A 12,753-nucleotide genomic window follows, 5' to 3' on the forward strand; every position below is an offset into this window, starting at 1 on the left:
CGGACATTAATCGATAATGATGATGATGATGATGATGATGAAAGGCAGAATTTGAACTCAGAGCATAAAGACAGATGAAATACCACTTAGTATTTTGTCCGGTGTGCTAACAGTTTTGCCAGCTTGCTACCCTAGTCTATTTAAATAATCCTGGTCATGAGCAAAACAACTTCATTCATTCTAATACTAAACTGGTTGAATCTCATTCTTAATCACTGTAACCTCTTCTTCTTTTCATAATGCTAATTTACTATATATGAAAAGTACTGATGTGGTACCACATTAAAAGCACTGGTTCTTGTGCCACGTATAAAGCACCCAGTACACTCTGTGAAGGGTTGGTGTTAGGAAGGGCATCCAGCCATAGAAACCATACCAAAACAGATAATGGAGTCTAGCACAGACCCTGGCCGTACCAGTTCCCATCAAACTGTCCAACCCATGCTGGCATGGGAAATGGACATTAGATGATGATGATGATTGCATATAAGATGCAAATTTTTAAAAAGGAAGCCTCTTAAAAAATCATCCTGGATTCTATCTGCAAAGTGGATCTATATTACACACTAAAAACTTTGTTTTAAACATGTGCAGCTGAAGTTGGGGTGTGTTTAATATGGGTGTGCCTTTTCTCTCATCAAATATCTGATCTTTGCTATTTCTGTGTTAATTGCTTCAACTGACTCATCATCACCATATTTATAAATACTTGCTTGACCTAAAAATATTGGGCAAAACTGTTGCTCTTGAGATGATGGGCATAGGAGTTTACTGAAAAGTATTTTGTCCACAAGTAGGTGTATAAAATAAATCTCTTGAATATGACAGATTGCCCCATCACTGTGTGTGTGTGTGTGTGTGTGCACGTGTGCACATGTGTGTGTGTGTGTGTGTCTATTTGTGAATTTTGGAAAGAAAATTGGGTGTGTGATTAAAAGGAGATTTGGCTGTTAATTTTAGCTGGTTGAATGATTTTTATTGGAACTTTCTCATTAGTAAAATCGTTGGATGGTAATAAAATAATTTACCATATTTAATGGCATAAAAGACACCTGTATGTATTAGATGCACCCAAACTTTCAGGGTGCAGTGCATATTCAGGAAAAGCTTTTAGTGCATTAAAACATGTAATAGGGGCCCAACTTTACATATAGGACCTGGTGTGATTATTTGAGATTTTTTTTTTTTTGAAACTAGTGCATCTTATAAACCATCAAAAGCAGTATTTTCTTGAATTAACAGACATTTCTCAATTACAGGTTTCTCCAACAGACAAAGGCATCAGTTATATAGCCACCATGTTAACTATAACAAGGATCCATAATTCAATTTCTGCTGTCTCCTACATGAGAAGGTCAGTATGATAATTTAATTTTAACATTTTAACCTTGAGAGCAAGTGGTGCAGTGCACATAGATATTGCAAGCTCTTTTTGTTTAATAAGGTTCGTGTTTAAATTTCTCTTGAATGACATCAGTAAATAAAACATTAATGGTGAAGGAATTCTTGAAGGTTTCAGTTTTTTTGCATTTTTACTTGTTGAGACTGAAAGAAGGGGAATGCTTATGACTTTTGCAGAGTTTTGATGATATTAATCAAAACTATTGAAAAGGTTGCAAGACAATGAAAATTTTAGGAAAATAAAAATAAGAAATAAGTGGAAATTTTTCCGGTGAGTGTGTTAAATTATAAGGCACTAAGAGAGAATGACCTCTCCCCAGACACAACAGAAATATGCTTCAACACATAAACTCATATAAAGAATCTTGCAAACCAAATCCCAAAACGAAAGATGATATTAAGCCAGTGCCGCCTCGACTGGCTTCCGTGCAGGTGGCACATAAAATGCACCAATCCGACCGTGGCTGATGCCAGCCTCGCCTGGCTCCAGTGGAGGTGGCACGTAAAAAGCACCCACTACACTCACGGAGTGGTTGGCGTTAGGAAGGGCATCCAGCTGTAGAAACATTGCCAGATAAGACCGGAGCCTGGTGCAGCCTTCTGGCTTCCCAGATCCCCGGTCGAACCGTCCAACCCATGCTAGCATGGAGAACGGACGTTAAACGATGATGATGATGATGATGATGATGATGTTGTTTAAATTGTTGCTGACCAACAACTGCAGGGAAGACATAAGCAAGAAGGAGATTCAAAGGGGACTGATGTTCTGGGAAGGAAGAACTAAGCATAATGGTTTATCAGGGAGTGAGGGGATTGGACACCCCCAAGAGTGATGGGAGGTAAAAAGACAAGCGTGTCAGGAATGCCTGAGTGGTGGAGGTACAAGACCAGCCAGCTCCATAGAGCCAAGGAAGCTATTATAATAGCAATAGAAAATACAGAGAAATGAAAGCACGTTTGAGGACTACAGGTTGGAACATGACCATTTGTGATTGAATTCCAATTAGTTGAGTGGTTCTGATCTGGATGAAGTCCAGGATGTCAGGAAATAAATGTTAGGTGAAGTGTTTTTGCATAGGATTTTGGAGATATTGTAGGGATGATGAGGTGATGTGAGTGAATCAAATGGGTTTTGGTTGTGGTGGTACACAGATTGCTAGATCAGAAGAGCATGTAACAGTGTAATAATATTACAAGAAACTGTATGATATACTTCTATCAATGTTGCCTTGATATCAAATATATTGGTAATTTAACTCATTAATCAATGATTACACTATTAATTAGTTTAATTGAAATTACTGTTCTGACTTTAATGTACAGTGGCAACAAATTGTCAATCAATTCTAATTAACAAAGTCATGGATTTCATGTTCCTTTATTCATTTACTTGTTTCAGTCATTTGACTGTGGCCATGCTGGAGCACCACCTTTAGTCGAGCAAATCGACCCCAGGACTTATTCTTTGTAAGCCTAGTACTTATTCTATCGGTCTCTTTTTACCAAACCGCTAAGTTACGGGGATGTAAACACACCAGCATCGGTTGTCAAGCAATGCTAGGGGAACAAACACAGACACACAAGGATACACACACACACACACACACATATATATACATATATGACGGGCTTCTTCCAGTTTCTGTCTACCAAATCCACTCACAAGGCTTTGGTTGACCCAAGGCTGTAGTAGAAGACACTTGCCCAAGGTGTCACGCAATGGGACTGAACCCATGACCATGTGGTTGGTAAGCAAGCTACTTACCACACAACCACTCCTGCACCTATTACCTTTAATATGCTAGAAATAACAGCCAAATATCTCTTAAATTACATCCTAACATTTAAAAAATGAAGGACACATTAGATACTGTATGATTCTGAATACATTATATGTGAAAAAAGATAGAATGGTCACAGCAAATCCAAATATCTGCTTTTTGGGGTTTTTTTGCAATGTAGCAAATTGCTAATAAATATATTGGCACAAGACTAAAAATTTATAGAGGAGGAATGTTGTTGATTGCTCAACCTAAATACAAGTTGGTACTTATTTTATAAACCCTAAAAGATTGAAAAGCAAATTGAGCAGTATTTGAACCCACAACAGAAAGGAACAAAACTAAATACAGTTCAGCTAAATACTGTTCAACTAAGAAAAGTATTTCTTCCTTGGATTCTCTGATGCTAATTCTTCTATAATACTTTCAGAATTGTCAACATGGCTTGTCAGTTTGCAACAGAAAGACAGGCTTTCAAATATCTCTTGAAAGACTTTCCTCTACATGTGAAAACATTAGCCAAGCTTGAGGTAAGATCTATATCAATTATAGAGACTAGTAGAATCATTAGAACATTGACCAAAATGCTTTGTCACATTTATTCCAAATCTTTACATCATGAGTTCCGATCCTGCAATGGTTGACGTTGCTTTTCATTTTTTGAGGATCAATAAAATATCAGTCAACTATTTATGTAATCTATTAACTCCACCCTCAAATTTCTGTCTTTATGCCTAAATCAGAAATCAAAAGGACGGTGCATTGGCTGAGTTATTAGAGTATCTGACAAAAGGTTTGAGGTATTTACTAATGACCTTTTATGTTCTGAGTTCAAACCCTGATGAAGTCAAATTTGCCTTTGCTTCCAGGCAAAGATGAAATATATTTGCTTGGAATAACTAAAGTCATCCATAGGCGCAGGAGTGGCTGTGTGGTAAGTAGCTTGCTAACCAACCACATGGTTCCGGGTTCAGTCCCACTGCGTGGCACCTTGGGCAAGTGTCTTCTGCTATAGCCTTGGGCCGACCAAAGCCTTGTGAGTGGATTTGGTAGACGGAAACTGAAAGAAGCCCGTCATATATATGTATATATATATGTATGTGTGTGTTTGTGTGTCTGTGTTTGTCCCCCTAGCATTGCTTGACAACCGATGCTGGTGTGTTTATGTCCCCGTTACTTAGCGGTTTGGCAAAAAGAGACCGATAGAATAAGTACTGGGCTTACGAAACAATAAGTCCCGGGGTCGAGTTGCTCGATTAAAGGCGGTGCTCCAGCATGGCCGCAGTCAAATGACTGAAACAAGTAAAAGAGTAAAAGAGAGAAAAGAGTAATTACTTGTGTAAAGTAGAAGTGACTCTTTTTTTTTTTATGAAGATAGATATGTGTGGGAGTGGCTATGGTAAGTAGCTTGCTTACCAGCCGCATGGTTCTGGGTTCAGTCCCACTGCGTGGCACCTAGCGTAAGTGTCTTCTACTATAGCCTCGGGCTGACCAAAGCCTTGTGAGTGGATTTGGTAGATGGAAACTGAAAGAAGCCCGTCGTATATATGTATATATATATATAAATTTATGAATAAGGATAATATCGATATTTAAATATCAATATTATCAAGTGGCCAGCATTGGAATAAATACCATATAAAGGTAATAATTTTTTACAACTATAAATAAGGGTATCTGAGAGACACTACCATGCCGAAATAGCAGTCAAAACCCTGACTCTAAAAACCACCTTAAATATTCATATCGCACCATGAGATAACACAGAGAGATAAAATAAACTAGCAAAAAGATATTACTGGATAATTCAAAACAAAAAAATTGTAAGTTCTTTATAAATTCCTTTTGTTCATTGTAGATGGAAACCAGAGGTGCTACAATACTTGTTCTTCATCTTGGCCACTTACTTGGGCTCCAAGAGAACAAGAAATCATCTCCTCTACAAGACAATCTGTTACGTCTGCTGACACCCGTAACCAAGCTGTACACTGGCAAACAGGTAATTTCTCCCTTTTGTAGGTTGCTTCACTTACTTGAATGACTCACCTGGATAAATGCTGGCTTCATGAGCCTCTGGGTTTGAGGCCAACTTTACTTTTAGCTATGGTCTTGTCATTGTGTCTGTTTGTCAGACCTACCCTCACCCCACCACACTACTTGACAACTGGTGTTGGTTTGTTTGTGTCCCTAAAACTTAGCAGTTCAGTGAAAGCGACCTATAAAATAAGTACCAGACTTTAAAAAAAAAAAAAAACATAAATACCAGGGGCAATTAGTTTGACAAAAATCCTTCAAGATGGTGCCCCATCATGGCCGCAGATCAATGACTGAAAGAAATCCAAGATAAAAGATTAAAGAATGTATTTCTCTTAATTTGGTTAAAAATATATTTGATATCACTCTTTACTCACAGTACATTTGTATGACTTATTTTCATGTAAATATTTATGTTTAGATGGCTGTATATGTATGTCTGTAGATATGTGTGTGTGTATAAGTGTATGTGTGTGTGTGTGTATATATATATATATGAATTAATAAATGCGCCCTTTTTTAAAGCCTAGCCAGGCTCATGGGCCCGGTTTCCCGGTTTCTATGGCGTATGTGTTCCCTGGCTGGACGGGACGCCAGTCCATCGCAGTGTTACTCATTTTTGCCAGCTGAGTGGACTGGAGCAATGTGAAATGAAGTGTTTTGCTCAAGAACACAACATGCAGCCCGGTCCAGGAATCAAAACCACAATCTTACGATCATGATACTGGCACCCTAACCACGAAACCACGTGCCTCCACACACACACACACACACACACACACACACACACACACACACACATACACCCACCCACCCACCATGAATAACAGTCAAGTGTATAATATGAATGACAAAACTGTGGTGGAATTTTAACATTAAAATACTGTTGATGTTGAGGAAATAATTAATGAATTATTTAACATTTTTATCAAAGGCTGTTGCAGTTGTTTCTGAAGGACTTGAATGCTTTGGTGGTCAAGGTTATATAGAAGATACTGGTATTCCAACTATGCTTAGAGACTCACAGGTATTATGTTCAAGAACATTCTTTTCAATCTTTTGCTAATTCCCACCATCTTTTAATAAATATTTCTTTTTGCATTCAAATAATCAATAATCACTTATGGGTTTTTCTTTTATACTTTTGTTCATCAGCTATTAATGTATGAAACACTTTTCCATATCTTGCTGATAAAGAATATGCAAAGCATTTTATGAGATCAATAGGCGTGATGTTGTTGGTGTTTGTGGTGGTGGTGGTGGTGGTGGCAGTGATGGCAGCAGTGGTGATGGGGTGGTGTGCATGTCTGTGAGCTTCAGAAATGGAACTTTTAATAAATTCCTCCTCCACCGTCGTCAGCGGCAGCGGCATCCATCCGTCTCGAGAGACAATGGTGTAGCTCGGAAAAGGTGGTGGGTTTATCTGCACCAGTCCTCTTCCTGTTGAGCTACAAAGGCCTGGGCAGGTTTGTATGAGGGATCAGCTGTTGCCCATGCAGTTTGACCCCCCCTCTCCACGCAGCTGGTAGCTCCAAGGGAACGACGGGGTTGATACAGCTTGGTACCAGATGCGTCGCAGGAGCTGCCGGCGATGACGTGTTGTGTCAGGCCGCCTTAGGGACTCCAGCTCCGGATTTTCTGTCGGGGTTTACTCCCTTAGCCTTCGCCAGGAGGGGGTCTTGCCGCTAGGCAGCGGAGGTTTGAAATCGGAGTTTCCCTCTCCTAGTTGGGCTGCCAGTCAAGGCTATCGAGTCCCAACTACCTGAAGCAACTGGTTTTAAGGTGCCAGTGACTCGCCTTTGCCCCTTCTCCTGTCAGTGGGAACAGTTTCATCGTGGGAAGGCCAGGAGTTGGACTTGACTGTCAGAGGCTATTTGAGACACACGCTGTGTGAGCACTTTGTAGGCAGTGGGAGCTTATCCCTGCTATCACTCCCGACTATGACAGCCTTTGAAACTAAATACCTCCTCCACCATTTCATCATCATCATCATTTAACGTCCATGTCCTATGCTGGCATGGGATGAGCTGTTTGATAGGATCTGATGGTCCCAAAGACTGCACCATGCTCCAGTGTCCGCTTTGGTCTGGTTTCCTTGGCTGGATGCCCTTCCTAACTCCAACCACTTTACAATGTGTGCTGGGTTCCTTTTTTCATACCACAAGCACTATTCATTTAACCCTGCCAACTGGTCCTTAGGTGGAAGGTAAGATTTACATGGTAATCAGTTTAACATCACTACTTGGTCCCCTGGATACTGCTAGAAGAACTCACTCTGTTGTAACTATTCAAACTAGGTTCCCTCTCTGTCCATGTTTTTCTTGTAGATGTTTAGACTACTCTGTAGTAACAACAGTTTCACCAGTTTTAGAGGAGGGTCTGCAAGAGACATGGCTAGTAGTGACTTCCCCTTCAACTGCCACTCTTCATCATCATCATCATCATCATCATCATAATTTAAAATCCGTTTTCCATGTTGGCATGGGTATGACAGTTTGACCAGAGCTGGTAAGGGCAGGGGCCATTCCAGGCTCCATTGTTTGTCTGTTCTGGCATGGTTTCTACAGCTGGATGTCCTTCCTAATGCCAACCGCCAACCACTCCACAGAGTGTACTGGGTGCTTTTTATGTGGCCCCATCACCATTGCTTTTAATACAGCACCAGCAACAGCACTTCTTACAAGACACCAGCACCAGTATCAATTCTGCTGTGGTGGATGGGTTTTCTTTAGTACAGCGATGCACTAGATATCTTGGTCTTTAGTCATCTCCTTCATAAGCTTCAGTGTCTTGAGATCAGCCTTCAATACTTTGTCCCGTATCTTTCTTGGTCTCCCTCTCCCACAAATTCCATCCACTTTAAATGATAGCCCTTCTATATGCAACTGTCTACATTCATACACTCACATGAAATTCATCATCATCATCATCATCATCATCGTTTAACGTTCGTTTTCTGTGCTAGCACAGGTTGGACGGTTCGACCAGGGTCTGGGAAGCCAGGAGGCTGCACCAGGCTCCAGTCTGATCTGGCAGTGTTTCTACAGCTGGATGTCCTTCCTAACACCAACCACTCCATGAGTGTAGTAGGTGTTTTTTATGTGCCACCAGTACAGAAGCCAGTCAAGGCTGTACTGGCATCGGCCACGTTCGGATGGTGCTTTTTACATGCCACCAGCACAGGTATCACAACTACAATTTCCATTTGATGTTGATGTTTTTGACTCAATAGGACTCCTGAAGCACAGCAGGTCACATGCCACCGGCACTGAAGCCAGTCAAGGCAGCACTGGCATCAGCCATATTTGGATGGTGCTTTTTAAAAAAATCTCTCAGCCCAATATAATTATGTGAAATCTAATGTTGTCTGCATTTATTTGTAGGTGTTACCAATCTGGGAAGGCACAACAAACATTCTATCACTTGATGTTCTTCGAGCTCTTCATTCCTCCAAAGAGATCCTGGAATCATTCAGCAATAATGTTCGAATGCTTGTCTCATCAGCTTCCCAGAATGAACTTTTAAACACAGCCAGCTGCAATGTGGTAAAAGCAATGGATGAAACTATTCAGATGATGATAAGTAACAAAGATGTCCTCGCATCAGCAGCACGTGATTTGGCATTCAGTTTTGCACGTATTTATATAAGTAAGGTTGACTACTTTCCCACTGATTTTTACTGTGTTTGTGGATTCTTCTTAACTGCATTTGAAACTGGGTCAGTAATCTGTGACAGGAACCAAAAACCTATAGATACTCTTTTACTCTTTTACTTGTTTCAGTCATTTGACTGCAGCCATGCTGGAGCACCGCCTTTAATCGACCAAATCGACCCCGGGTCTTATTCTTTGTAAGCCCAGTACTTATTCTATCGGTCTCTTTTGCCAAACCGCTAAGTGACGGGGACGTAAACACACCAGCATCGGTTGTCAAGCAATGCTAGGGGGACAAACACAGACACACAAACATATACACACACATACATATATATTTATATACATATATACGACAGGCTTCTTTCAGTTTCCGTCTACCAAATCCACTCACAAGGCATTGGTCGGCCCGGGGCTATAGCAGAAGACACTTGCCCAAGATGCCACACAGTAGGACTGAACCCGGAACCATGTGGTTGGTTAGCAAGCTACTTACCACACAGCCACTCCTGCGATGTTGATTTCTGTTACATCACTGATGCTGTATTGTGTCAGTGATGAAGTCACTTGCTTCTTAACCCTTTTGATACCAACCCAGCTGAAACCACATCTGGCTCTGTAGTACAAATGTCTTGTTTTCAAAAGTTCTGAATTAAAATCTTCCACCAAACCTTAGTCACAATTTATGTTCCTAACACCAGCTTAATGATAACTAAGTTATTTTACTAAATTCTTTGTTATATTTAAAACTAATTGAAAGAAACGCAGAGCATCTCAAAATAAATACGGTAACGAAAGGGTTAAACGACTCTGTTCACTTTGTTGGTGACATGTACCATAAGAAGTTACACTGCTTTATGTTATAACTATTCCTCACTGTTGTCTGCTATTATTCCCCCTCTCAGCAGCAGTATGACATGACTAAAGACAGACATAGGAGTATAGGTGAGTGGGGATTTGCAAGTGTATATGGGTTAAAATTTACAACACAATACAGTAACTACATATTACAATGAAACTATTGTATAATACAGTAGTATGACAACAAAAATTGCTGTAATACAGCTGGTAGGTATCACAGCAAAACAACATAGAAAGAATGTCTCATAAATATTGTTGCAACAAAGCAGCAAGCTTGCAGAATCTTAAAGCATTGAACCAAATGCTTCACGGTATTTCACCCCTCTTTACATTCTGAGATCAAATTCTGCCAAGGTTGACTTTACCTGTCATCTTTTCGACATCAATGAAAAAAGTACCGGTCAAGCAGTAGGGTTGTTGTAATCAAGTAGCCCTTCCTTTAAAATTTCAGGCCTTGTACCAAGAGTAGAAACGATTGTTACTTATTTCTTTATTGCCCACAAAGGGCTAAACACAGAGGGGACAAACAAGAGCAGACAAACGGATTAAGTCGATTACATCGACCCCAAAGCGTAACTGGTACTTATTTAATCAACCCCAAAAGGATGAAAGGCAAAGTCGACCCCGACAGAATTTGAAACTCGGAACGTAGCGGCAGACGATATACCGCTAAGCATTTTGCCCGGCATGCTAACGGTTCTTATTTCTTTATTACCCACATGGGTCTAAACATAGAGGGGACAAACAAGGACAGACAAAGGGATTAAGTCGATTACATTGACCCCAGTGCATAACTGGTACTTTATTTATCGACCCCAAAAGGACGAAAGGCAAAGTCGAGCCCGGCGGAATTTGAACTCAGAATGTAGTGACAGATGAAATACCTATTTCTTTGCTACCCACAAAGGGCTAAACACAGAGAAGACAAACAAGGACAGACAAACAGATTAAGTTGATTATATCGACCCCAGTACGCAACTGGTACTTAATTTATCAACCCCCGAAAGGATGAAAGGCAAAGTCGACCTCGGCGGAATTTGAACTCAGAACATAACAGCAGACGAAATACCGCTAAGCATTTCGCCCAGCATGCTAATGTTTCTGCCAGCTTGCCGCCTTAGCAGCAAGCTGAAACGATTGTTCCAAGAGTAGAAACGATTGTTACTGTAGCTACAACGATAACAAAAAACAATTTAAGATTACTTATATTACACTAACATTAAATACATATCTTTCTCTACAGGTGCTCTGTTACTAAGACATGCTACTTCACCTGAGTCTACACCATCAGATGTCAAAACAGCTCTATAGTAAGTGTATCTTGTTGATATAGTGTATCTAAGTATCTTCATCATCACCATTATTTAACATCTGTTTTCCATGCCATCATAAGTTGAATGGTTTGACAGGCTCCAGTAGGAGCTGGGAAGGTACAACAAACATTCTGTCACTTGATATTCTTTGAGAACGATCTTAGACTCATTTGGCAATAGTGTTCGAATGCTTGCTTCATCAGCTTCAGGGCTCCAACATCAGCTTTGGCATGTTTTCTACAGCTGGATGCCCTTCCTAACACCAAACACATTACAGTGTCTACTGGGTGCTTTTTCTTATCCTCTGGCACTAATGGGGTGACCAAGTAACTTGCAAGAAAGAGGAGGAAAAGGAAAAAGCCTCTTCTACTGAGCCACATAAAATTAAATGTCCCTTCTCTGAAATAAATGGTTTGATAGCAAAGGAAAGTGAAGCATACCCAATGATAAAATGAAATATCTGCAGTAAATTTAAAACTCAAGATCCATGAGTTGATAGTCCAATGATTAATCCATTCATGAATGTGATTAAAGCTGATGATCTTAATAGCATTGATGAATGGGTTTTCAAGATAAGAGTTTTTACTAAGCTCCTTAACATGTGTCTTACACATTTCAACAAGGAAGATTTCCACATAGTCACTTGATTTGCTAGAGATAATTGCTAATTCTCTCTTATATTATACCCTATCATCTAAAACAAAGCAATGAAGCAGAATACAATAGATTATAAATACTCCTGAACACAGTGAATCTGAAATGAAATGCTGGTGGACCTTTGAACGTATGTTTGTTCAAGCTGGACTGACCTACAGCTAAATAACAACAATGCATCTCTTACACAAGTAATACTTCAATAGTCCCACACATACATGTATACATATACATATATAAAATGTGTGTGAGAGAGAGAGAGAAAGTGTGTGTGTGTGTGTGTTTGAGATACCTGTTAATTTACCTTAAAATTTCATCTTTTTCCATTACAGTTGGTCAGAAATGGAACTCACTCCATTTTGCAATGGAATCAAGAAAGGGGCCTACCATTCAGACAACCTGACAGCAGAATTTGATCTTGTTTTTGGAAAACACACATGAAAAGCTAGCATAAAACCCTGAAATCAGAAACCTAATAAAATACAGATACCAGCAATTGCATAATACAGGAATTTAGACACTTCTGGGTGGCTTATGTAATACATAAATAAGATCCAGGCTCAACTGAAAAAACTGTGGAATTGCTACATCATAGATGACGATGGTGATGATGATGCTGATATTGATGGTGGTGGTGGTGGTGGTGTGAGTGAAGGCAGTAAATGTCTGCGATGAAACTATGCAGATAGGATTAAATGTTAAATCTATTAAAGTTTTCATTAAATAACATGTTTGTTAAAACTGAAAAATCTGATGTTTTCATTTGTGTTGACAAGGAATTCATTTCACAGTCACAGAGTTTCAAGTTCGATCCCAACTGCATGCATGTTACCTTAAGCAAGTTTCTTCAACTACAGCTTCAGGCTGACCAATGCTATGTGAATGAAGTTTGTTTGACCAAAACTCAAAGCTGTGCTGAATCCCACTGTGTGTATGTGCGTGTGTGTGTGTGCGTGCATGTGCATACCTGTGTGTATGTGTGTGCACATGTACACACCTGCATGTGTACATGCGCGTGTATGTGTGTGCACGTATACACACCTGTGTATACAAATG

General features: G+C 39.9%; 1 protein-coding gene across 1 annotated transcript in view; it reads left to right on the plus strand.

Annotated features, from left to right (window-relative positions):
- The window catches only part of LOC115210695 (acyl-CoA dehydrogenase family member 11), a 29,778-nt gene extending 17,332 nt beyond the window's left edge, over positions 1 to 12,446 (plus strand). Inside the window, exons 7-13 of the mRNA XM_029779376.2 lie at positions 1,260 to 1,354; positions 3,613 to 3,712; positions 5,041 to 5,181; positions 6,151 to 6,243; positions 8,600 to 8,864; positions 10,974 to 11,040; positions 12,030 to 12,446. Of these exons, the coding sequence (XP_029635236.1) occupies positions 1,260 to 1,354; positions 3,613 to 3,712; positions 5,041 to 5,181; positions 6,151 to 6,243; positions 8,600 to 8,864; positions 10,974 to 11,040; positions 12,030 to 12,138 (870 nt within the window). The 3' untranslated portion in view covers positions 12,139 to 12,446. The remainder of the gene's footprint in view (positions 1 to 1,259; positions 1,355 to 3,612; positions 3,713 to 5,040; positions 5,182 to 6,150; positions 6,244 to 8,599; positions 8,865 to 10,973; positions 11,041 to 12,029) is intronic.
- The last annotated feature ends 307 nt before the right edge of the window (positions 12,447 to 12,753 follow it).

The sequence above is a fragment of the Octopus sinensis genome, linkage group LG4, assembly GCF_006345805.1.
Source record: "Octopus sinensis linkage group LG4, ASM634580v1, whole genome shotgun sequence".
Classification (NCBI taxonomy): Eukaryota; Metazoa; Mollusca; class Cephalopoda; order Octopoda; family Octopodidae; genus Octopus; species Octopus sinensis.